This window comes from Panulirus ornatus, chromosome 4 (genome assembly GCF_036320965.1).
Source record: "Panulirus ornatus isolate Po-2019 chromosome 4, ASM3632096v1, whole genome shotgun sequence".
Taxonomy (NCBI): domain Eukaryota; kingdom Metazoa; phylum Arthropoda; class Malacostraca; order Decapoda; family Palinuridae; genus Panulirus; species Panulirus ornatus.
In genome coordinates this window covers 58,871,119-58,893,974 of record NC_092227.1, presented here as the reverse complement: position 1 = coordinate 58,893,974, position 22,856 = coordinate 58,871,119, and the positions used below count along the sequence as shown (strand labels likewise).

The window sequence follows — 22,856 nt, the reverse complement described above, 5'->3', positions numbered from 1 at the left end:
GAGTGTTCACATTACAGAGGTATAAGTTTGTTGAGTATTCCTGGGAAACTATATGGGAGGGTACTGATTGAGAGGGTCCAGGCATGTACAGAGCATCAGACTGGGGAAGAGCGGAGTGGTTTCAGAAGTGGTAGAGGAAGTGTGGATCAGGCGTTTGCTTTGAAGAATGTATGTGAGAAATACTTGGAAAAACAGATGGATTTGTATGTAGCATTAATGGATCTGGAAAAGGCATATGATAAGAGTTGATAGAGATGCTTTGTGGAAGGTATTAAGAGTATATGGTGTGGGAGGTAGGTTTTTAGAAGCAGTGAAAAGTTTTTATTGAGGATGTAAGGAATGTGTACCAGTAGGAAGAGAGGAAAGTGATTGGTTCCCAGTGACTGTCGGTTTGTGGCATGGGTGCATGATGTCTCCATGGTTGTTCAATTTGTTTATGGATGGGGTTGTTAGGGAGGTGAATGCAAGAGTTTTGGAGAGAGGGGCAAGTATAGAGTCTGTTGTGGATGAGAGGGCTTGGGAAGTGAGTCAGTTGTTGTTCGCTGATGATACAGCGCTGGTGGCTGATTCGAGTCGGAAACTGCAGAAGTTGGTAACTGAGTTTGGTAAAGTGTGTGAAAGAAGAAAGCTGAGAGTAAATGTGAATAAGAGCAAGGTTATTAGGTTCAGTAGGGTTGAGGGACAAGTTAATTGGGAGGTATGTTTGAATGGAGAAAAACTGGAGGAAATGAATGAGAAAAACTGGAGGAAGTGAAGTGTTTTAGATATCTGATGTGGATTTAGCAGCGGATGGAACCATGGAAGCGGATGTGAGTCACAGGGTGGGGGAGGGGGCAAAGGATCTGGGAGCGTTGAAAAATGTGTGGAAGGCGAGAATGTTATCTCAAAAAGCAAAAATGGGTATGTTAGCAAGAATAGTGGTTCCAAAAATGTTATATGGTTGCGAGGCATGGGCTATAGATATGGTTGTGCGGAGTAGGGTGGATGTGTTTGAAATGAGATGTTTGAGGACAATATGTGGTGTGAGGTGGCTTGATTGAGTAAGTAATGAAAGGGTAAGAGAGATGTGTGGTAATAAAAAGAGTGTGGTTGAGAGAGCAGAAGAGGGTGTTTTGAAATGGTTTGGTCACATGGAGAGAATGAGTGAGGAAAGATTGACAAAGAGGATATATGTGTCAGAGGTGGAGGAAATGAGAAGTGGGAGACCAAAATGGAGGTGGAAGGATGGAGTGAAAAAGATTTTGAGCGATCAGGGCCTGAACATGCAGGAGGGTGAAAGGCGTGCAAGGAATAGAGTGAATTGGAATGATGTGGTATACTTGGGTTGACGTTCTGTCAATGTTTTGAACCAGGGCATGTGAAGCGTCTGGGGTAAACCATGGAAAGTTTTGTGGAGCCTGGATGTGTAAAGGGAGCTGTGGTTTCGGTGCATTATACATGACAGCTAGAGACTGAGAGTGAATGAATGTGGCCTTTGTTGTCTTTGTTGTGCTACCTCGTGCACGTGCGGGGGGGAGGGGGTTGTCATTTCATGTGTGGTGGTGTGGCGACGGGATGAATAAAGGTAGCAAGTAAGAATTATGTACATGTGTATATATGTATATGTCTGTGTACGTATATATATGTATACATTGAAATGTATACGTATTTACGTGCATGTGTGGACGTGTACATATATACATGTACATGTGGGTGGGTTGGGCCATTCTTTCGTCTCTTTCCTTGCGGTACCTCGCTAACGCGGAAGGCAGCGTCAAAGTATAATAAATATATGAATGATAATAATATATGGATGGAGTGATAACAGAGATGAAAGCAAAACTAAGGAAAAGGGGTGCAGAGATTGAGTGTGGAGGTGAGATATGGTGGATAGTGGCAAGCATGTTTGTGGATGATATTGTCTTGTTTGCTGAGAGTGTTTTATGATGTGTGTAAGCATAGGTGATTAAAGGTAAATGCAACTAAAAGTAAAGTAATGGTGTCTGAAAGTACAGATTTTGTAAAACCGTAAAGAGTGAAAGAAAGTGTACTAAATTGTGCTTTGGATATGAGGGAGAAAGACTGGAAGAAGGGAGAATTCAAGTGTTTAGGAGCTGTTCTGGGTAAGTTTGGTGGTATGGAAGGAGAGATAGGGCATAGATTGGTATACAGCAGAAGAGTCATTGGGGACCTTGATAGGATAATGAAGGGTAGAGATGCAAGTAAGGAAGTGAAGAGAGGATTATGGACAGTATAGTCCTCTCAACCCAGACCTATGCAGCCGAAACATGGACATGGAATGAGTCACAGAGGTCAAGAATCCAGGCTATGGAAATGAGTATCTGAGATCATGTGAGATGACTAGATGGAATGAAGAAAGAAACGAAGGGGTGTATGAGAGATATATGGCAGGGAATGCAAAGGGAATGAATTGTGAAGTGGTAGAATGGGTGAAACGTAATACCTTAGGTGGTTTGGACATGTGGAAAGAATATAAGACTGGAAGTTTACAAGGAGAGCTCCTTGGTAAGTTGTTTTAAAAGAGGAACCAGACATCACTGTTTTTAAGTGTATATGCCACTTTACCCATCTTTGAGCTGCAAAACATTTCCCCACCAGAGACGATCTTGTACGAAATCTTTCTTTTTTTCTTTTCTTTTAAACTATTCGCCATTTCCCGCATTAGCGAGGTAGCGTTAAGAACAGAGGACTGGGCCTTTTTTGGGATATCCTCACCTGGCCCCCTCTGTTCCTTCTTTTGGAAAATGAAAAAAAAACGAGAGGGAAGGATTTCCAGCCCCCCGCTCCCTCCCCTTTTAGTCACCTTCTACGACACGCAGGGAATACATGGGAAGTATTCTTAATCCCCTATCCCCAGGGATACTTGTACGAAATATTTTTACTTATTTTCTTATAGTGCAAAGAGAATACATAAATTCTCTCCTCCAACCATTTTGCAATATGAAACCTGAAGTTCTTACACGCTTTTGAAGATGGTGGCTTTCTCTCTGCATGGAAGCTGAAAGTTTACCTGAGCACTAGAAACCTCACACTTTATTTCAGCACCAAACAGGCAAAAGATTGCTTATTGATATCAAGATCATTCAGTGTTTCTATACTTGACATTTATAAATTTCATTTTGCCAAAGTTTAATGAACTCAATCTCTTATTTCAAAGAATTGCTTCAACCATTCATCTTTTACACTTAACATGCAGTAAATTGTATGTAGTACAGGTACACTACCAAATTTCCGGCAACTGATGGTTTGGCACCTCCTTTAGTCCAGACAAAATTATGTGAGGGAACTTGAAATTACTGTGGCCACCAAACTAGTTTACTGGGTGGCCACAGGTGACGTGTGTAGGGCCTGCTTATTTACATTCCTTACACTGCACTTGCTGGTGGTGATACCACAATTCAGTGAGATTCTTAGCTTATTTTGCTTAAATTTAACCCTAGCTATGGCTTCCAAGACATATGAGAGTGTCAGTCGTGGTGTCTAATGTAAACACCAGTCCATATCGATCTAAGATAAAGTAGAACTGTTGAAAAAAATGGACCGTGGTGTTTTGATGCGTAAGCTGTGTGAAATCTACAGTATTGGTTCATCAACTGTTTATGATATAAAGAAGCAAAGGGAGAAAACACTGAAATTCTATGCAGACAGCAATTCCAAGAAGCAAATGATGATTAGAAAAACTATGAAAGATGGTTAGAGTACTAAGCACGATTGAGTGATGATGGAATGGTTTCGACAGCATTGGAGTGGACTTGTCAGGTAGCATGATAATCTTGTTTCACTAATGTACTATTGTACAAGTAATTGTATTTCATTTATATATTTAATTTACATTTAATATTTGTTTAATTTAAATTTTGAGCAGTCTATAGTATACTATAGACACATGGGAGATGTATAAATTAGTGGGTTAGAGGTGTGTTGAATTATTATTACGTGACCACGGTTGGTCCGGCAAAATGGTAAATCCGGCATTGCTTTGGAACCAAGAGTGCCAGAAAATCGGTGGTGTACCTGTACTTCTGAAAATGTTTGTTAGTGTACATTTCATTAGCAAAATGGTGATTTAACAGCAACAGACCCAGCTGGTGAAAGGAACTATATTCATATTGACAAAATGTATCCTGGGGCATATTTTCACAGACTTTAGCCACATTCCAAAAGGAACATACTGAGAGTTTTGAGAGGTCACTGTAAAGCATTTCTGGTAGTTTCTTGCCAAGAACTAAGAAAGATATTTCTCTTTCATGATGAAACTTTGAAGATTTGTTCATTTTTTGGCATTTCAAAACTTTTGCATCAGCACTAAGTCATATTACCCGCACTGTCTAATTTAGCCTGTAGCATTCCATGAATATTCACAGGAAGCTTGCAACACATGAAATGGAGAGATGTTGATAGTGAACTCTTGCCAGAACATTAACAGGCTGCACTTCAGTACTTTATCTATCTTTTCCCATTCTGTCCTGTCCATGCCAACATCATATTCTGAAAGTTGACATTCACGAAAGCCAAACTCAGAAATAAGATAAGCAATAAAACCCAAGCATCACTAATTATCTCAGAAATGCTGAAAGAAGAGGATTGTTGTGCAAAATTATCACTAAATAATGCTATGATTAATGCAGTGAGAGGTACACATGGAAAGTCTTGATGCTATATAAATTGATTGTGTGTACATTTTCTAAACGTATTCTATATTTTCATATCTATTTTCCATTGCACAAGATATTCTATACTGTGCCTGCCAATGAACCTGGTTTGAGAAGGCCTACAGCAATTATATTGACACAAATCACTTTACTCCACTTAAAATAATGTTTGTGTCCGCCAGTGAAGTAGGTGCCCTGTTGTGAGCAGTGGCAACAACATAACATGTCGGCATACCACATGAGCCTGCTTCGGTAGGAGGTGGGAGTGTTTTGTTGTGCCCTCGACTGGTGCTCTGGATTTTCGTTGTTTTCCCTTGTCTGTTCCTCTACCACCTACTATGGTTGGAAATACTCATCTTACAAGTGACTTTACAAAGGAAATAAGCCACTTAAAGAAGTTTTCAATATTACTGGGAAGGCCAGAAAAACCTCTCCACACACTCTGAATGCTCTTAAATATGAAGTGGATGCAGACCCACACATTTGAGTGCAAAAGAATTAAAAGAAAAAACTGTAGACTTCTCAGTGATGCACTGGTAAAAAACAGTGCAGCAATGCCTACACAAGGACCTTAAGTACTGGAGCTGCTAGCTGCATCCCATAGCACTTGCAACCCATAGGCATCAGAAGAAAAGGTTCAATTTTTGCAAGAAATATACAGTGCGGGATACAGCTAAGTTCAGAAGTGTCTTGTGAAGTGAAGGGTCCATCTTTTCTGAGACAGGTGGCTGTGGTGGGCATGTGTATAAGAGACCAGACTGTGATCCATTTGATCCTGAGTACACTGCAAGCTCTGTAAAGTTCCCTGCTTCACTTATGGTATGGGATTGTTTCAGTTATGGTGTTGGGGACCTTGTAGTGTTGCCAGAGAATGAATTATGAACAAAGCTACCTTGAACTATTGTGTCTGTCTTCCAGATTCATTCAAAAAGTGCAAGGCCAAAATGTTCATGTAGGATAAGGCTCACGGCCACAATGCCAAACTAGTCACTGACTGGCTTAAGAACTGCTCAGTTGAGTTTTTAGTGACTGGCCCAGGAATTCACCAGATAGAAATCCAATAGAAAATTTGTGGGGACTTATGAAAATGAAATTACATAACAGGGATACTTTGTTGTTACCTAGGCTGGATTAGGGTTAAGATGTTCTCTAAATGACTTCAGAACCTTGCTGATTCAGTTCCTGGTCATTCATTTCAAGGTGTGTATGAAAAGGAAGGGAAACCAATAAAGTATTTGTTTGTGGAAATACAGTTTTCATTGTTTTTTTTTTCACATTTATCCTTGATCACTGTGCCACAGCCTCCTTGAGCCAACTTTATTGGCAGGCACTGTATGAATACACAGTGTTTGCCAATGAAGTTGGTGCTAGCAGGCCTGTGCAAATCATACTGATGCAAATCACTTTACCCAAGCTGAAACAGTGCTGGTGTCCATTAGTGAAGTTGGTGCCCTCTAGTAAGCTGGGGCAACTGCATGATGTGCCTGGCATACTAAATGATACTGCCTCAGTAATAGTTTAACTGTTGTAGGAGGTGGAAGTGTCTTGTGTTCCCTACTTATGCCCTGGATTTTTGTTGTTTATTTCCAATTTTGTACCTCTAGGTTATTACGTTTAAAAAGGTTCAGGGACAAGTTAGATGAGATGTTAATCTGAATGGAGAAAAATTGGAGGAAATAAAGTGTTTCCAATATATGGGAGTGTTCTTCGCAGCAAATGAAACCATGGAAACAAAACTGAGTCATAGGGTGGGAGAGGGGGAGAAGGTTCTGGAAGCAATGAAGAATGTGTGGAGAGAGAGAATGTATCCTCAGCAAAAATGGGTTTGTTTGAAGGAATGATAGTTCCAACAATATCATATGGTTGTGAGGTATGGGCTACAGAGAGGGTTGCCCTAGGAAGGGGGTGCATGTATTGGAAATAAAATGTTTGAGGACAATTTGTGGTGTGAGATGGTTTGATCTAGTAAGTAATGAAAAGGTAAGATAGATGTGTGATAATAAAAAGTATGGTTGAAAGAGCAGAAGAGGGTGTGTTGAAATGGACTGGACATATGGAGAGAATGAGTGAAGAAAGGTTGACAAAGAGAATATATGAGTCAGAGGTGGAGGGAACAAGGAGAAATGGGAGACCAAATCGGAGATGGAAGGCTGGAGTGAAAAAGATTATGAGCGATCAGAGCCTGAACATGTAGGAGGGTGAAAAGTGTGCATGGAATAGAGTGAATTGGAATGATGTGGTATACTGGGGTTGACTTGCTGTCAATGGACTAAACCAAGGCATGTGAAACATCTGGAGTAAACCATGAAAAGGTCTTTGGGTCAGCATGTGGATAGGGAGCTGTGGTTTTGGTGCATTACACATGACAGCAAGAGAATGAGTGAGTAGATGTGGCCTTTCTTTGTCTGTTTCCTGGCACTAACTCGCTGACATAGGGGGTGGTGATGCCATTTCCTGTGGGGTGGGGTGGCACTGGAAATGGATGAAGGTGAGTAATTATGAATAAACACACACTCGTCTCCATTTCCTTCGTACATTTTTGCAATTTTCTGTGTGAGCAAGATAACATCAAGAACACGTGACTAAGCCTTCAAGAGAAAAAACTCTTACCTTGCTCCTTGCTCTGTTTTTGCTTTTAGAAAGTTATTCAAGAAATGCAAATCACCTCTAGCATGTGCTTTAAGTATCCCTTGGAGAAGAAGTCTAGATTCTTGCATCATTCCCAGAAATCTGAAACTGACTCACATCACTCCACTCAACAAAGGTGGAAGCAAAGCATTCCAAAAGGCAATCAACTAATAGCATTAACATCACACATCATAAATTTTTGAAAGAGACCAAAGAGGCAGGCTGACAGAATTCATGAAAGTGAACAAGCTTCATAACCCAGGAGAACATGGTTTCAGGGTGGAAAAATCTTTCTTATCTCAGTTGCTTCACCATTGTGATAGGATTTTTGAAGATTAGGGAATGCTTAAGGAAGACCTGTGGTGGATCCTCTCTAAGTCTTCCAATCTTCCTTTGGTCCTTTATCAGTAAACTCCAAATCTTTCCAGTTATTCCCTAGGTCTTCCAATGATCTTCTCCAGGCCTTTCTGAAGTTTTCACAAGTCCTTCATAAGAATTTATAATCTTGTATATTTCATTCCTGGTCATTGTGGGACCACTGTGCCAAATAGGGGTTTTAGTCTAGTGTTGTTGACAGCATTTCCCAAGGTCTACTCTCTTCTGTCCAAAATGCATTGCCCTTTTTATTCCTGTATCTCTCAACCTTATATCCAACTACTGATTCTACAACCTTTACTAGTGTTTCACAAAATATTTTAAACACCTCATTCACATATGACTGCATTCCTACATTCACTGCCCCTCCATCTAAGCTTTCATTCCTTTCATACTCCTCCCTGTATTCATCTTCTCGCTTGCCAATGCTTTTACCTCTCCATTCTTCCTTACACCATACCTCCTTTTCTCCCTGTTCCTCATACCCACAAGAACCACGAAATGGTCAGCATCTCCAAAGAATCCTCTCATAACTCTAGCATCCAGCACAGCCTTTTGTCAATCTTTCATCCTCTGCCACATAGTCAATCAAACCTTTTGCTCTTTTCTTCCATCATTCCTCTTCCATTTATATCTGTGGATCATATTGTGCTAAAAATAAGGTAATTGCAAGGAACAGACACCTCTCAGCACTTTTTCTTCTACCAAGTATTCTCAAACACCACTCTTCTTGCAGCACACACCTCAACAAGCTTTACAAAATTCTAATTTACATCAAGGGCTCCAAGCCCTCTAATTATCCTCTATCGCCACATCAACAGCTCTTGTGGTCAGATCCCAAGCTCTAAGATTCTATTCCTTGCATCTAAACAGCTAAAATAGCCAATCAACTCCTCCTAAAGTACATTCCTTTCATCATCACTCCACTCTCTTGTTCATTTATACTAAAAGTTATCCATCTCTCACAGTCTGCTTTCATTCCCACCCACATAATCCATAAGCTTAATTCCTTGCACAATTTTAACACAGCTCATTCCACATCAGAAAAATCATCTCTTCTTTTGCTCTTGTCATCTCATTAAAGCCACTCTTAACACCCTGAATGCTCCTAAACTACACAAATCATTAACCCTTTCACTTTGTTTTGGCAAAAGCCGAAACATCTAGGTATCTCGCATAAAAACATTTACCAATCCCTTTTTTTTATCCTAATTACAACCTAGCACAATCAGGCACAGCTGCATGAACTTTCAGGAGACAAACTTCATTTAACTCCTCCCTCTGTCCTTACTTGTAGAAAGTGAAAATACTGTAAAGCAAGAATTTCCAGCACCCTTTTTCCATCTTTCTAGTCACCTTCTGTGATATGTAGGAATATGGATCTAATTTTTTCTTCTCTGTCCAATTAAAGAAGATCTGCACATAATGGTAGTAAATGTGAGACCGACCTGTTGGATAGAACTAAGCATGCTTCACCAGGACCCGCTCTTACTCCACCCGCCAACCCTCACTGAAGTTTCGGCGCAGTAGGTACTTCATAGAATAGCGATACTGCATGTAGTGATCCAGCATAAAGTGAGGGATGGTTGTATACGTGTGGAGTAATACCTCTGTCACTGGAAATGCATGGGAAAATCTGCCATTTCAGGTATGAAAAAATCTGCTCATTCAAGTTTTTATCAAATAATTCAGAAATTGCCCATCTCTTGCTTTATGCAAGGGTTATGTTCTGGGAAAACCTCGAACATACAGAAATCACATATAGCACCAGAGGATCCTCCCATTACCTTTACACTATATAGCTTCTGCCATCAGCTAATAAAGTTGTCAAGTCCTCCTTTACTTGATTGATAAGGGTCTGGCTCAGTTACACTGTCTTCTTTACCTAAATTATGATAAATATTCAGAGCTTTGACCCTGAGCTGAAGGTTATTAAGACTGTTTTTGTTCTTCATCTCATGCTTTATGTTTAATGAGAGCATTTTCTTCATCTTTATAACTCTTGTGATTACCATCAGTCTCTAGCTGTCATGTATAATGTACTGAAACCACAGCTCCCTTTCCACATCCAGGCCCCACAGAACTTTCCATGGTTTACCCCAGGCGCTTCATAAGCAACTGGTTCAATCCATTGACAGCACGTTGACCCCGGTATACCAGATCGTTCCAATGCACTCTGTTCCTTGCACTCCTTTCACCCTCCTGCATGTTCAGGCCCCGATCACTCAAAATCTTTTTCACTCCATCTTTCTACCTCCAATTTGGTCTCCCACTTCTCCTCGTTCCCACCACCTCTTTGTCAATCTTTCCTCACTCATTCTCTCCATGTGACCAAACCATTTCAAAACACCCTCTTCTGCTCTCTCAACCACACTCTTTTTACCACCACACATCTCTCTTATCCTTTTATTACTTACTTGATCAAACCTCCTCATACTACACATTGTCCCCAAACATCTCATTTCCAGCACATTCATTTAATCTTCTTTCCTTGATAGGCAAATACATACCCTCTAACCTCACCCCTCTTGACTTTCTCTGTTAGCTTTTTATGGTGCCAAAATGTAAGAAGAATATTCTAATTTATATCTAATTTACATTGTAAAAAACATTCAAAAACTCTTTATTTGTATACAATTTTTCAGCAGGCAACCCCCAAGTCCCTTTCATGCAGCTGGTGGGTAAATATGTAACCTCTAACCTCCCTGTCTATTTAAGTCCTTTTGACTTTCTCTGTTTACTTTTTATGTTTCTTTAAGTGTGGTGCTAAAATGAGAATATTCTAAACTATATCAAATATATATAAATGGATATATATGGACTGGACCAGGGCATGTGAAGTGTCTAGGGTAAACCATGGAAAGTTTTTGTGGGGCCTGGATGAGGAAGGGGAGCATTATACATGACAGTAAGAGACTGAGTGTGAACAAATGTGGCCTTTGTTGGCTTTTACTAGTGTTACCTCACACGTGCGGGGGAAGGGGTTTTCATTTCATGTGTGGCGGGGTGGCAACGGGAATGAATAAAGGCAGTAGTATGAACTATGTCTGTGTATGTATATATATATGTATACGTCGAAATGTATAGGTATGTATATGTGCAAATGGGGACATGTATATATATCCATGTGTATGTGGGTGGGTTGGGCCATTCTTTCGTCTGTTTCCTTGCGCTACCTCAACTAACGTGGGAGACAGCAACAGAGTATAATAAATAAATAAATAAATAAATAAATATCAAGTATATATTGTAAACAACTTATTCATAATCTCTATATTTGTGTACTGAAATATAATTATGATAAGAATATTCTAAACTACATCAAATATATATTGTAAACAAGTGATTCAAAATCTCTGTATATGTGTAGTGAAACATAATTCTGATATTCACATGCAGATAGTTTGCCTCCACAACAATTTTCCTGAAGGCAACCCCCAAGTTTCTGCCATGCAGATTCTTGCAGTTAGTTGCCTTACAAATCATATTAATATCAAGTAATATTTTTAACTGTTCATACTTGGGTTGAATTTCATCAGTAATACTCCATACTAATTTTGGATCTAATCTAGGTCCCTTTGTAAGTTCATCCAAAACATGTCAACACGTTGTCATGATCTTAGCTTCACAACATATTTAAGTATGAAGGCAGTCCTTTTTGGCCAGTAATTTACTTATATCAAGCCTTGTAGCAAACCTCTAGTAAACAAAATGCACTTCAAAAATTTTCCTTTGACGTGTCTCCTAAGACGAATTTTGAGCCATCGAAAGAGTCTTCCCCTTGAATATCCTGTTTCTTTACCATTTCCCAAGTGTTAGCATCGAATGTCTTCTGACAGTCTCTTTTGCCTCAAATACAGCTCAATTTCACACAATTCTAAGGGAATTGTTAAGTATGATCTCTTTTCCCTGAATCCTTTCCAAGAAATGAGCCATACACTTTCTTATTATCTTATTCAGTGCTTTACAGATCACACTCATCTGAGACACTGGTCTGCAATTTAAGGCAATTGCCCTTTCTCCTTTTTGAAAAACAAAACATTTTTTCTCTTCTACTCCCTTGACACTATATACCCTCATCCAGTGATTTTCTGACATTTATTTTTAAGCAGCCTGTCAAGTGTTTCTTTATACTCCCATAGCACCTGTGGAAAGATTTCACCGGAACTTTCCACCTTAGATGGATCAAGACTTCAACTTTTCCAACAATATCAATGCTTTCCAAGTCTTCCTCCCCATCCCATCTCACTATTCTCAGGATTAAAGTGTCTTCCACTGTGAATATACCTTTGAACTTATAATTCAGTCCATTGCGTATTTTCTTGTCTTCTTCATCAGTCATTCCCTCTGAATTCCTCAACCTAATTAGCTTCTCATTAATCAATAGTATACTTGCAATATACTTATGGAATAGTTTTGGATTTTCTCATACTTTGTCATACACTTTTCAGTTTCTCTGTTCTTACTTAGTGTTTAATTACCTATGTAGAAGTAAGGGGAAGCATTCCAAATTTTAGCAAATTTTTTTTTTCAATTCCCTGTATACTCTCAATACTCACAATTGCATCACCTAGCTTCTTCTCTTTATCCACAACTCTAATACTATAAAAGCATTTCTTTACATTGTTCCAACAGGTTTGCATAGATTTCTGGTAGACCTCTAGTTGCTCAGTACATCTTAAAAGAACTGTTCACTGTCAACACTGGTTTAAAAACCTTTAGAGTTATAATTAAGATTCCCCTTACAGTTCTCTTTACCATGGTGGCTTAATATATAGCATTTAATCTCTCATATTTTGCGTATCATCTTTGATACCCTCCTCTGAACCTTATGTATTGGTCCTTTGTGCTTCTTTGAGTGCAGTGACCAAACCTGAGTAGCATATTCTCATTTCAGTCTTTATATAGTCTGAGTGACTTGCTTATAACTTATAACTTTCTCGTATGTTTTGGTGACATGTTTGGTGCAGTGTTGACCACCAAATCCCTCTCACATACAGATTCCTGTACCTAATTTCTTGCAATATAATATTCATATAAAATTCTTATTCACTGTATATCATCCTCATTACTTGGCTTTACTCAGATTAAAATTCATCAACCACGTATCACACCAGATTCAGAGCTTGTCAAAGTACTTTTTGCAAGCTCACGCAATCCTCTTCATTTTCTATTTCTCTCATGACCTTGGAATTACCTACAAATCAATTATATAGTTCCTGTAGAGCAATGGTCCCAAGAATGAGCCCTATAGCATGCTACTGGTGATCCCAACTCACTTCCAGAGAGCTCCTCTGATAGAAGTCCTTTGCTCATTTCCCTTAAGATAATTTTGTAACTAACTAAGAAGCTTCCTCCTTGTGCCTGCCAGAAGATCCAACTTCTTCACACACATCCTATGTGATACAGTATCAAATGTTGTAAAACAGTCTACGAAACACACATTCCAACCATCCATTTCGGATGTTAATAACAGACCTCACTCCCCCTTGAAAGTCTTAATATATTTATGCTCAACCTCCTTTACCTGGATCCATGTTTCTTATCTATTAATTTAACCCTTTCAAGTAATTATCCAATGCCTTTGTGATTAAATTCTCTGGTACTTTACAGGCTATAAACTCACCTCCAAAGATCTGTGATTCATTGCAATTTCCAAATTTTCTTTCTTATACAGTATGAGCCTGACATTTACTCTGTCCCACTCCCTTGGCACTGCATCCTCTTCCAGCAATTCTACTTAACAATATTTGAAGCAGGTTGTACAGCATTTCTGCACACTCCTTTAACAGATATAGAAAATCTTCATCAAGACCATGTTTAGAGGTTAAAACACTTTAGTAATGTGCTAAGGTGTCTTCTACACATTTCAGTACTTTCCAACTCCTCTTGCCTACCCTATGTCTTTGTTGTTGGGGCTATAGTTTCCTTCACCATGAATGCTCTTTTGAACTGTGTGTATGTGTATATGAAAAATACAGAGACAAACTGGAACAGATAAACATAGCAAGAGAATGACAATAGAGAGAGAGAGAGAGAGAGAGAGAGAGAGAGAGAGAGAGAGAGAGAGAGAGAGAGAGAGAGAGAGAGAGAGAGAGAGAGAGAGAGAGAGAGCTGCACTAAAAACCTAATTTTATGATCAATATTACACAAAACTGGACTTTACCTTTAAGCTTCCATCATCATCAAGACTGAAGTCATCAAACTTGAAGTCATATAATTTGAAAGCTTGGGCAGACTGTATTTTTACTTTCTGTAGGAAAAGTAAATATACATTAATAAATCAACAGCGTCCTAGAACAGTGAGTGAATTCTTGCTGCTATATATACCTCAGAAAATACCCAACATAATGATCTGTGCAACTGAAACTTCTGATCATTGCCAAATAAAGTTCACTACTTGCTACATGTAGTTATATCATTCACATTAGTTAAGAAACTTAATGAACTTAGGATGTACACCATTATACTTGTTTTACCAGAAAACTGATATTTCATAATCACAGTTAAAAACTACTGCTCTATTTACTTATTTTCTGGAATTGTATCAAAATGGAGATTATAGTATAAAAAAAAAAAGTCACAAGAATGCTGAAAAACATAACCAACATAAACACAAGTTTTTCATTATCTTCTAGAGCAGCATTATAACCTTTTACATACCAAATACCCCTTCAATGTTACTGAAATATTCTGTACTCCCCAAAGTATGACAATCACCTTTTAATTGGCATGAGGGTGAAATCCAGCTATTCACAAGTATGGTGAAGGAGAGTTGCAAATTGCAGAATGTAAAGTCCATAACCTTAGTTTAGCATTAGGCTGCAAAATTCAAGAACAGAATTTTGCAAGTGATTTCCTTTCAGTTATGTCACAGATACTTAGGGCTGGTGTTGCCCAACTCCATCAAAGAAATAGTAGTGGTATTTTCCTATCAAATACAGACAAACACTTCAGGTGTGCAGGGATTTTTAGTTTTTTGGACAATTTGAGCCAAGCTACCTCTGGAAACATTGTGCTGGAGTTGCCCTCTGCCATTGGCCGGTCAAGGGTGAGGCACCAAAGGCTAAGAATTGGCACTGGAGTTTACCAGTTATGCCAACGAGTAAAACAGATGGGTGATGGCGCTAAATATACACAGGATGATAAGTGAGAGTAAAAGGAAGGAGCTTGTGGAAAAATGAAAAAGTTATTGCTTAGATGTGCAGGGGAATGGGAAAACCCATATCCTTGGACAGGGTGCATGGAGTGAAAATGGAAATTATGAATGCAAATTATGGAAGGCATGGATGGAAATGAAAGAAAAATGCCAGGGAAGAGGAAAAGAATGATGTGCAATGCTGCTATCACTGAGAGTGTGGGAGGGTGTTACAGAGCATGGATGGAATGGGTCAAGAATAGTGTGGCCTGAAGGAAGGATTGGAAATGTGAAGTATCCATGGGTATGCTTATATGCACCTCTGAATATGAAGACTGCAGGAGGTAAGGATGAAATTAAGCTTTTCTGGAGAAACTTGAATAACTGTACAAACAGTTTTGAGAATGAGAGAAACATTGTTGAAATGGGTGATATGAATGTGAAGGTGGGATGTGATGAAATCGGTGAGATAGTTGGTAAATGGGGACTGCCTTGAGTAAATGAGAATGGAAATTATCTTGTGATAGTCTGTGCTGAGAAATGTTTATACCTTGCAAACACCTTTTTTCAGCACAAGATGATCCACAGGTATATATTGACAAGAAATGATGGAAGAGAAAAGTGAAAAGCTTTGACCAACAATGTGGAAGTGGATGAAAGATTGAAAGGGCCGTGGTAGATGCATATGTACATATTCATACTTGCTTGCCTTCGCCCATTCCTGGCACTACACCACCCCACAGGAAATAGCATCACTATCCCTGCTTCATCAAGGGAGCACCAGGAAAACAGACAAGAAAGGCCACATTTGTTCACACTCAGTCTCTAGATGTCACATGTAATGCACCAAAACCACAGTTCCCTACAGACCTTTCCATGGTTTACCTCAGACATTTCACATACCCTGGTTCAGTCCACTGACAGCCTGTCAACCCCGGTATACCACATCGTTCCAATTCACTCTATTCCTTGCGCGCCTCTCTTGGGGCCTGAACCTGTATGTTCAGGCCCCAAACGCTCCAAATCTTTTTCACGCCATCTTTCTACCTCCAATTGGTCTCTCACTTCTCCTTGTTCCCTCCACCTCTGACACAGATATCCTCTTTGTCAATCTTTCCTCATTCATTCTCTCCATACATCCAAACCATTTCAACAAACCCTCTTCTGCTCTCTCAACCACACTCTTTTTATTTCCACACATCTCTCTTACCCTTTCATTACTTGATCAAACCACATCACCCACATATTGCCCTCAAACATTTCATTTCCAACACATCCATCCTCTGCAGTACAACCCTATCTACAGCCCATGCCTCGCAGCCATATAATATTGTTGGAACTACTATTCCTTCAAACATACCCTTTTTTGCTCTCTGAGATAATGTTCTCTCTTTTCACGCATTCTTCATTGCTTCCAGAACCTTCGCCCTATCCATAAACAAATTAAACAACCATAGTGACATAACACACCCCAGTTGCAGACTGACATTCACTGGTAACCAATCACTATCCTCTCTTCCTACTTGTACACATGCCTTACATTCTTGGCAAAATCTTTTCACTGCTTCTAACAACTCCCACATCATATGATCTTAAAACCTTCCACAATGCTTTTCTATCAACCCCAATATATGCCTTCTCCAGATCCATAAATGCTACAAAGAAATCCATTTGTTTTTGTAAGTATTTCTCACATATATTCTTCAAAGCAAACACCTGATCCACACATCCTCTATCACTTCGGAAACCACACTGCTCTTCCGCAATCTGATGCTCTGTACATGCCTTTACCCTCTCAATCAATACCCTCCCATATAATTTCCCAGGAATGCTCAAAAAAAACTTATGCCTCTGTAGTCTGAACACTCACCTTTATCCCCTCTGCCTTTGTACAATGGCACTATGCATGCATTCTGCCAATCCTCAGGCACTTCACCATGGTCCATACATACAATGAACCTCCTTACCAGCCAATCAACAACACAGTCACCCCCTTTTTTAATAAATTCCATTGTCATACCATCGAAACCTACCCTGCCGGATTTCATCTCCCACAAAGCTTTCAGTACTTCTTCTCTCTTCACCAAATCATTCTTCCTGACCCTCTCACTTTATACACCACCCCAACCTAAACATCCCATATCTGCCACTTTATCATTATCGTCAAACACATTCAAAAAAACCTTCGAAATACTCACTCCATCACTACCTGTTATCACTTCCCCATTTGCTCCTTTCATCGATGTTCCCATTTGTTCTCTTGTTTTATGCACATTATTTACCTCGTTCCAAAACATCTTTTTGTTCCTGAAATTTAATGATACTCTTTCACCCCAACTCTCATTTGTACTCTTATTCAACTCTTGCACCTTTCTCTTGACCTCTTGCTGCTTTCTTTTATACAACTCTCAGTCATTTGCACTACTTCCCTGCAAATAACTTTTAAATGCCTCTCTTTTCTCTTTCATTAACAACATCACTTCTTGATCCACCACTCAGTACCCTGTCTAATCTGCCTACCTCCCACCTTTCTCATACCACAGGTATCTTTTGCGCAAGTCATCACTGCTTCCCTAAATACATCCCATTCCACACCCACCCCCACTCACCTTTTGCCATTCTACACTCAATCTCTCTTGATACTTCCTCACACATGTCTCCTTTCCAAGCCCAATTATTCTAACCACTCTCTTCTCCCCAACATTCCCTCTTCTTCTCTGAAAGCCTCTACAAAACTTCACCTTTGCCTCCACATGATAGTGATCAGACATCCCTCCAGCTGCTCCTCTCAGCACATTAACATGCAAAAGTCTCTCTTTTACACGCCTATCAATTAACACGTAATCCAATAATACCCTTTGACCATCTCTCCTACTCACATATGTATACTTAAGTATATCTCTCCTTTTAAATCAAGTATTCCCAATAACCAGTCTTTCAGCATACAAATTCACAAGCTCCTCACCATTTCCATTTACAACACTGAACACTCCATGTACACTAATTATAACCTCAACTGCCACATTACTCACCTTCGCATTTAAAACACCCATCATTATAGCCCAGTCTCATACATCAAAGCTGCTAACACATTCAACTGCTCCCAAAACACTCACCCATCTCTCTCCATCCATTTTCAGTTTTACCCACATCAATCTAGAATTTACTTTCTTATCCTCTATCACAGACCCCCACAACTCCTGCTTCAGGAGTATTTCTACTCCTTCCTTAGCTCTTGTCCTCTTACGAACCCCTAACTTTACTCCCAAGACTTTCCCAAACGACTCTTCCCCCTTTACCGTTGAGCTTCGTTTCACTTAGTGCCAGGTTTCTTTCCTCAAACATACTACCTATCCCTCTCTTCTCATCTTGGTAACATTTTTTTTTTTGCTTTGTCGCTGTCTCCCGAGTTTGCGAGGTAGCGCAAGGAAACAGACGAAAGAAATGGCCCAACCCACCCCCATACACATGTATATACATACGTCCACACACGCAAATATACATACCTACACAGCTTTCCATGGTTTACCCCAGACGCTTCACATGCCCTGATTCAATCCATTGACAGCACGTCAACCCCGGTATACCACATCGATCCAATTCACTCTATTCCTTGCCCTCCTTTCACCCTCCTGCATGTTCAGGCCCTGATCACACAAAATCTTTTTCACTCCATCTTTCCACCTCCAATTTGGTCTCCCACTTCTCCTCGTTCCCTCCACCTCCGACACATATATCCTCTTGGTCAATCTTTCCTCACTCATTCTCTCCATGTGCCCAAACCATTTCAAAACACCCTCTTCTGCTCTCTCAACCACGCTCTTTTTATTTCCACACATCTCTCTTACCCTTACGTTACTTACTCGATCAAACCACCTCACACCACACATTGTCCTCAAACATCTCATTTCCAGCACATCCATCCTCCTGCGCACAACTCTATCCATAGCCCACGCCTCGCAACCATACAACATTGTTGGAACCACTATTCCTTCAAACATACCCATTTTTGCTTTCCGAGATAATGTTCTCGACTTCCACACATTTTTCAAGGCTCCCAAAATTTTCGCCCCCTCCCCCACCCTATGATCCACTTCCGCTTCCATGGTTCCATCCGCTGACAGATCCACTCCCAGATATCTAAAACACTTCACTTCCTCCAGTTTTTCTCCATTCAAACTCACCTCCCAATTGACTTGACCCTCAACCCTACTGTACCTAATAACCTTGCTCTTATTCACATGCAAATTATGGAAGGCATGGATGGAAATGAAAGAAAAATGCCAGGGAAGAGGAAAAGAATGATGTGCAATGCTGCTATCACTGAGAGTGTGGGAGGGTGTTACAGAGCATGGATGGAATGGGTCAAGAATAGTGTGGCCTGAAGGAAGGATTGGAAATGTGAAGTATCCATGGGTATGCTTATATGCACCTCTGAATATGAAGACTGCAGGAGGTAAGGATGAAATTAAGCTTTTCTGGAGAAACTTGAATAACTGTACAAACAGTTTTGAGAATGAGAGAAACATTGTTGAAATGGGTGATATGAATGTGAAGGTGGGATGTGATGAAATCGGTGAGATAGTTGGTAAATGGGGACTGCCTTGAGTAAATGAGAATGGAAATTATCTTGTGATAGTCTGTGCTGAGAAATGTTTATACCTTGCAAACACCTTTTTTCAGCACAAGATGATCCACAGGTATATATTGACAAGAAATGATGGAAGAGAAAAGTGAAAAGCTTTGACCAACAATGTGGAAGTGGATGAAAGATTGAAAGGGCCGTGGTAGATGCATATGTACATATTCATACTTGCTTGCCTTCGCCCATTCCTGGCACTACACCACCCCACAGGAAATAGCATCACTATCCCTGCTTCATCAAGGGAGCACCAGGAAAACAGACAAGAAAGGCCACATTTGTTCACACTCAGTCTCTAGATGTCACATGTAATGCACCAAAACCACAGTTCCCTACAGACCTTTCCATGGTTTACCTCAGACATTTCACATACCCTGGTTCAGTCCACTGACAGCCTGTCAACCCCGGTATACCACATCGTTCCAATTCACTCTATTCCTTGCGCGCCTCTCTTGGGGCCTGAACCTGTATGTTCAGGCCCCAAACGCTCCAAATCTTTTTCACGCCATCTTTCTACCTCCAATTGGTCTCTCACTTCTCCTTGTTCCCTCCACCTCTGACACAGATATCCTCTTTGTCAATCTTTCCTCATTCATTCTCTCCATACATCCAAACCATTTCAACAAACCCTCTTCTGCTCTCTCAACCACACTCTTTTTATTTCCACACATCTCTCTTACCCTTTCATTACTTGATCAAACCACATCACCCACATATTGCCCTCAAACATTTCATTTCCAACACATCCATCCTCTGCAGTACAACCCTATCTACAGCCCATGCCTCGCAGCCATATAATATTGTTGGAACTACTATTCCTTCAAACATACCCTTTTTTGCTCTCTGAGATAATGTTCTCTCTTTTCACGCATTCTTCATTGCTTCCAGAACCTTCGCCCTATCCATAAACAAATTAAACAACCATAGTGACATAACACACCCCAGTTGCAGACTGACATTCACTGGTAACCAATCACTATCCTCTCTTCCTACTTGTACACATGCCTTACATTCTTGGCAAAATCTTTTCACTGCTTCTAACAACTCCCACATCATATGATCTTAAAACCTTCCACAATGCTTTTCTATCAACCCCAATATATGCCTTCTCCAGATCCATAAATGCTACAAAGAAATCCATTTGTTTTTGTAAGTATTTCTCACATATATTCTTCAAAGCAAACACCTGATCCACACATCCTCTATCACTTCGGAAACCACACTGCTCTTCCGCAATCTGATGCTCTGTACATGCCTTTACCCTCTCAATCAATACCCTCCCATATAATTTCCCAGGAATGCTCAAAAAAAACTTATGCCTCTGTAGTCTGAACACTCACCTTTATCCCCTCTGCCTTTGTACAATGGCACTATGCATGCATTCTGCCAATCCTCAGGCACTTCACCATGGTCCATACATACAATGAACCTCCTTACCAGCCAATCAACAACACAGTCACCCCCTTTTTTAATAAATTCCATTGTCATACCATCGAAACCTACCCTGCCGGATTTCATCTCCCACAAAGCTTTCAGTACTTCTTCTCTCTTCACCAAATCATTCTTCCTGACCCTCTCACTTTATACACCACCCCAACCTAAACATCCCATATCTGCCACTTTATCATTATCGTCAAACACATTCAAAAAAACCTTCGAAATACTCACTCCATCACTACCTGTTATCACTTCCCCATTTGCTCCTTTCATCGATGTTCCCATTTGTTCTCTTGTTTTATGCACATTATTTACCTCGTTCCAAAACATCTTTTTGTTCCTGAAATTTAATGATACTCTTTCACCCCAACTCTCATTTGTACTCTTATTCAACTCTTGCACCTTTCTCTTGACCTCTTGCTGCTTTCTTTTATACAACTCTCAGTCATTTGCACTACTTCCCTGCAAATAACTTTTAAATGCCTCTCTTTTCTCTTTCATTAACAACATCACTTCTTGATCCACCACTCAGTACCCTGTCTAATCTGCCTACCTCCCACCTTTCTCATACCACAGGTATCTTTTGCGCAAGTCATCACTGCTTCCCTAAATACATCCCATTCCACACCCACCCCCACTCACCTTTTGCCATTCTACACTCAATCTCTCTTGATACTTCCTCACACATGTCTCCTTTCCAAGCCCAATTATTCTAACCACTCTCTTCTCCCCAACATTCCCTCTTCTTCTCTGAAAGCCTCTACAAAACTTCACCTTTGCCTCCACATGATAGTGATCAGACATCCCTCCAGCTGCTCCTCTCAGCACATTAACATGCAAAAGTCTCTCTTTTACACGCCTATCAATTAACACGTAATCCAATAATACCCTTTGACCATCTCTCCTACTCACATATGTATACTTAAGTATATCTCTCCTTTTAAATCAAGTATTCCCAATAACCAGTCTTTCAGCATACAAATTCACAAGCTCCTCACCATTTCCATTTACAACACTGAACACTCCATGTACACTAATTATAACCTCAACTGCCACATTACTCACCTTCGCATTTAAAACACCCATCATTATAGCCCAGTCTCATACATCAAAGCTGCTAACACATTCAACTGCTCCCAAAACACTCACCCATCTCTCTCCATCCATTTTCAGTTTTACCCACATCAATCTAGAATTTACTTTCTTATCCTCTATCACAGACCCCCACAACTCCTGCTTCAGGAGTATTTCTACTCCTTCCTTAGCTCTTGTCCTCTTACGAACCCCTAACTTTACTCCCAAGACTTTCCCAAACGACTCTTCCCCCTTTACCGTTGAGCTTCGTTTCACTTAGTGCCAGGTTTCTTTCCTCAAACATACTACCTATCCCTCTCTTCTCATCTTGGTAACATTTTTTTTTTTGCTTTGTCGCTGTCTCCCGAGTTTGCGAGGTAGCGCAAGGAAACAGACGAAAGAAATGGCCCAACCCACCCCCATACACATGTATATACATACGTCCACACACGCAAATATACATACCTACACAGCTTTCCATGGTTTACCCCAGACGCTTCACATGCCCTGATTCAATCCATTGACAGCACGTCAACCCCGGTATACCACATCGATCCAATTCACTCTATTCCTTGCCCTCCTTTCACCCTCCTGCATGTTCAGGCCCTGATCACACAAAATCTTTTTCACTCCATCTTTCCACCTCCAATTTGGTCTCCCACTTCTCCTCGTTCCCTCCACCTCCGACACATATATCCTCTTGGTCAATCTTTCCTCACTCATTCTCTCCATGTGCCCAAACCATTTCAAAACACCCTCTTCTGCTCTCTCAACCACGCTCTTTTTATTTCCACACATCTCTCTTACCCTTACGTTACTTACTCGATCAAACCACCTCACACCACACATTGTCCTCAAACATCTCATTTCCAGCACATCCATCCTCCTGCGCACAACTCTATCCATAGCC

The 22,856-nt window shown here is 40.2% G+C and overlaps 1 protein-coding gene across 9 annotated transcripts in view; it reads right to left on the bottom strand.

The window, feature by feature from the left end:
* Pde11 (Phosphodiesterase 11) overlaps nucleotides 1-22,856 on the bottom strand; it is a 1,275,799-nt gene that overhangs the window by 114,053 nt on the left and 1,138,890 nt on the right. For all 9 annotated transcript variants that reach the window (XM_071695072.1, XM_071695082.1, XM_071695086.1 and 6 more), the window contains one exon: nucleotides 13,822-13,908. In XM_071695072.1, coding sequence (XP_071551173.1) covers nucleotides 13,822-13,908 — 87 coding nt within the window. The remainder of the gene's footprint in view (nucleotides 1-13,821; nucleotides 13,909-22,856) is intronic.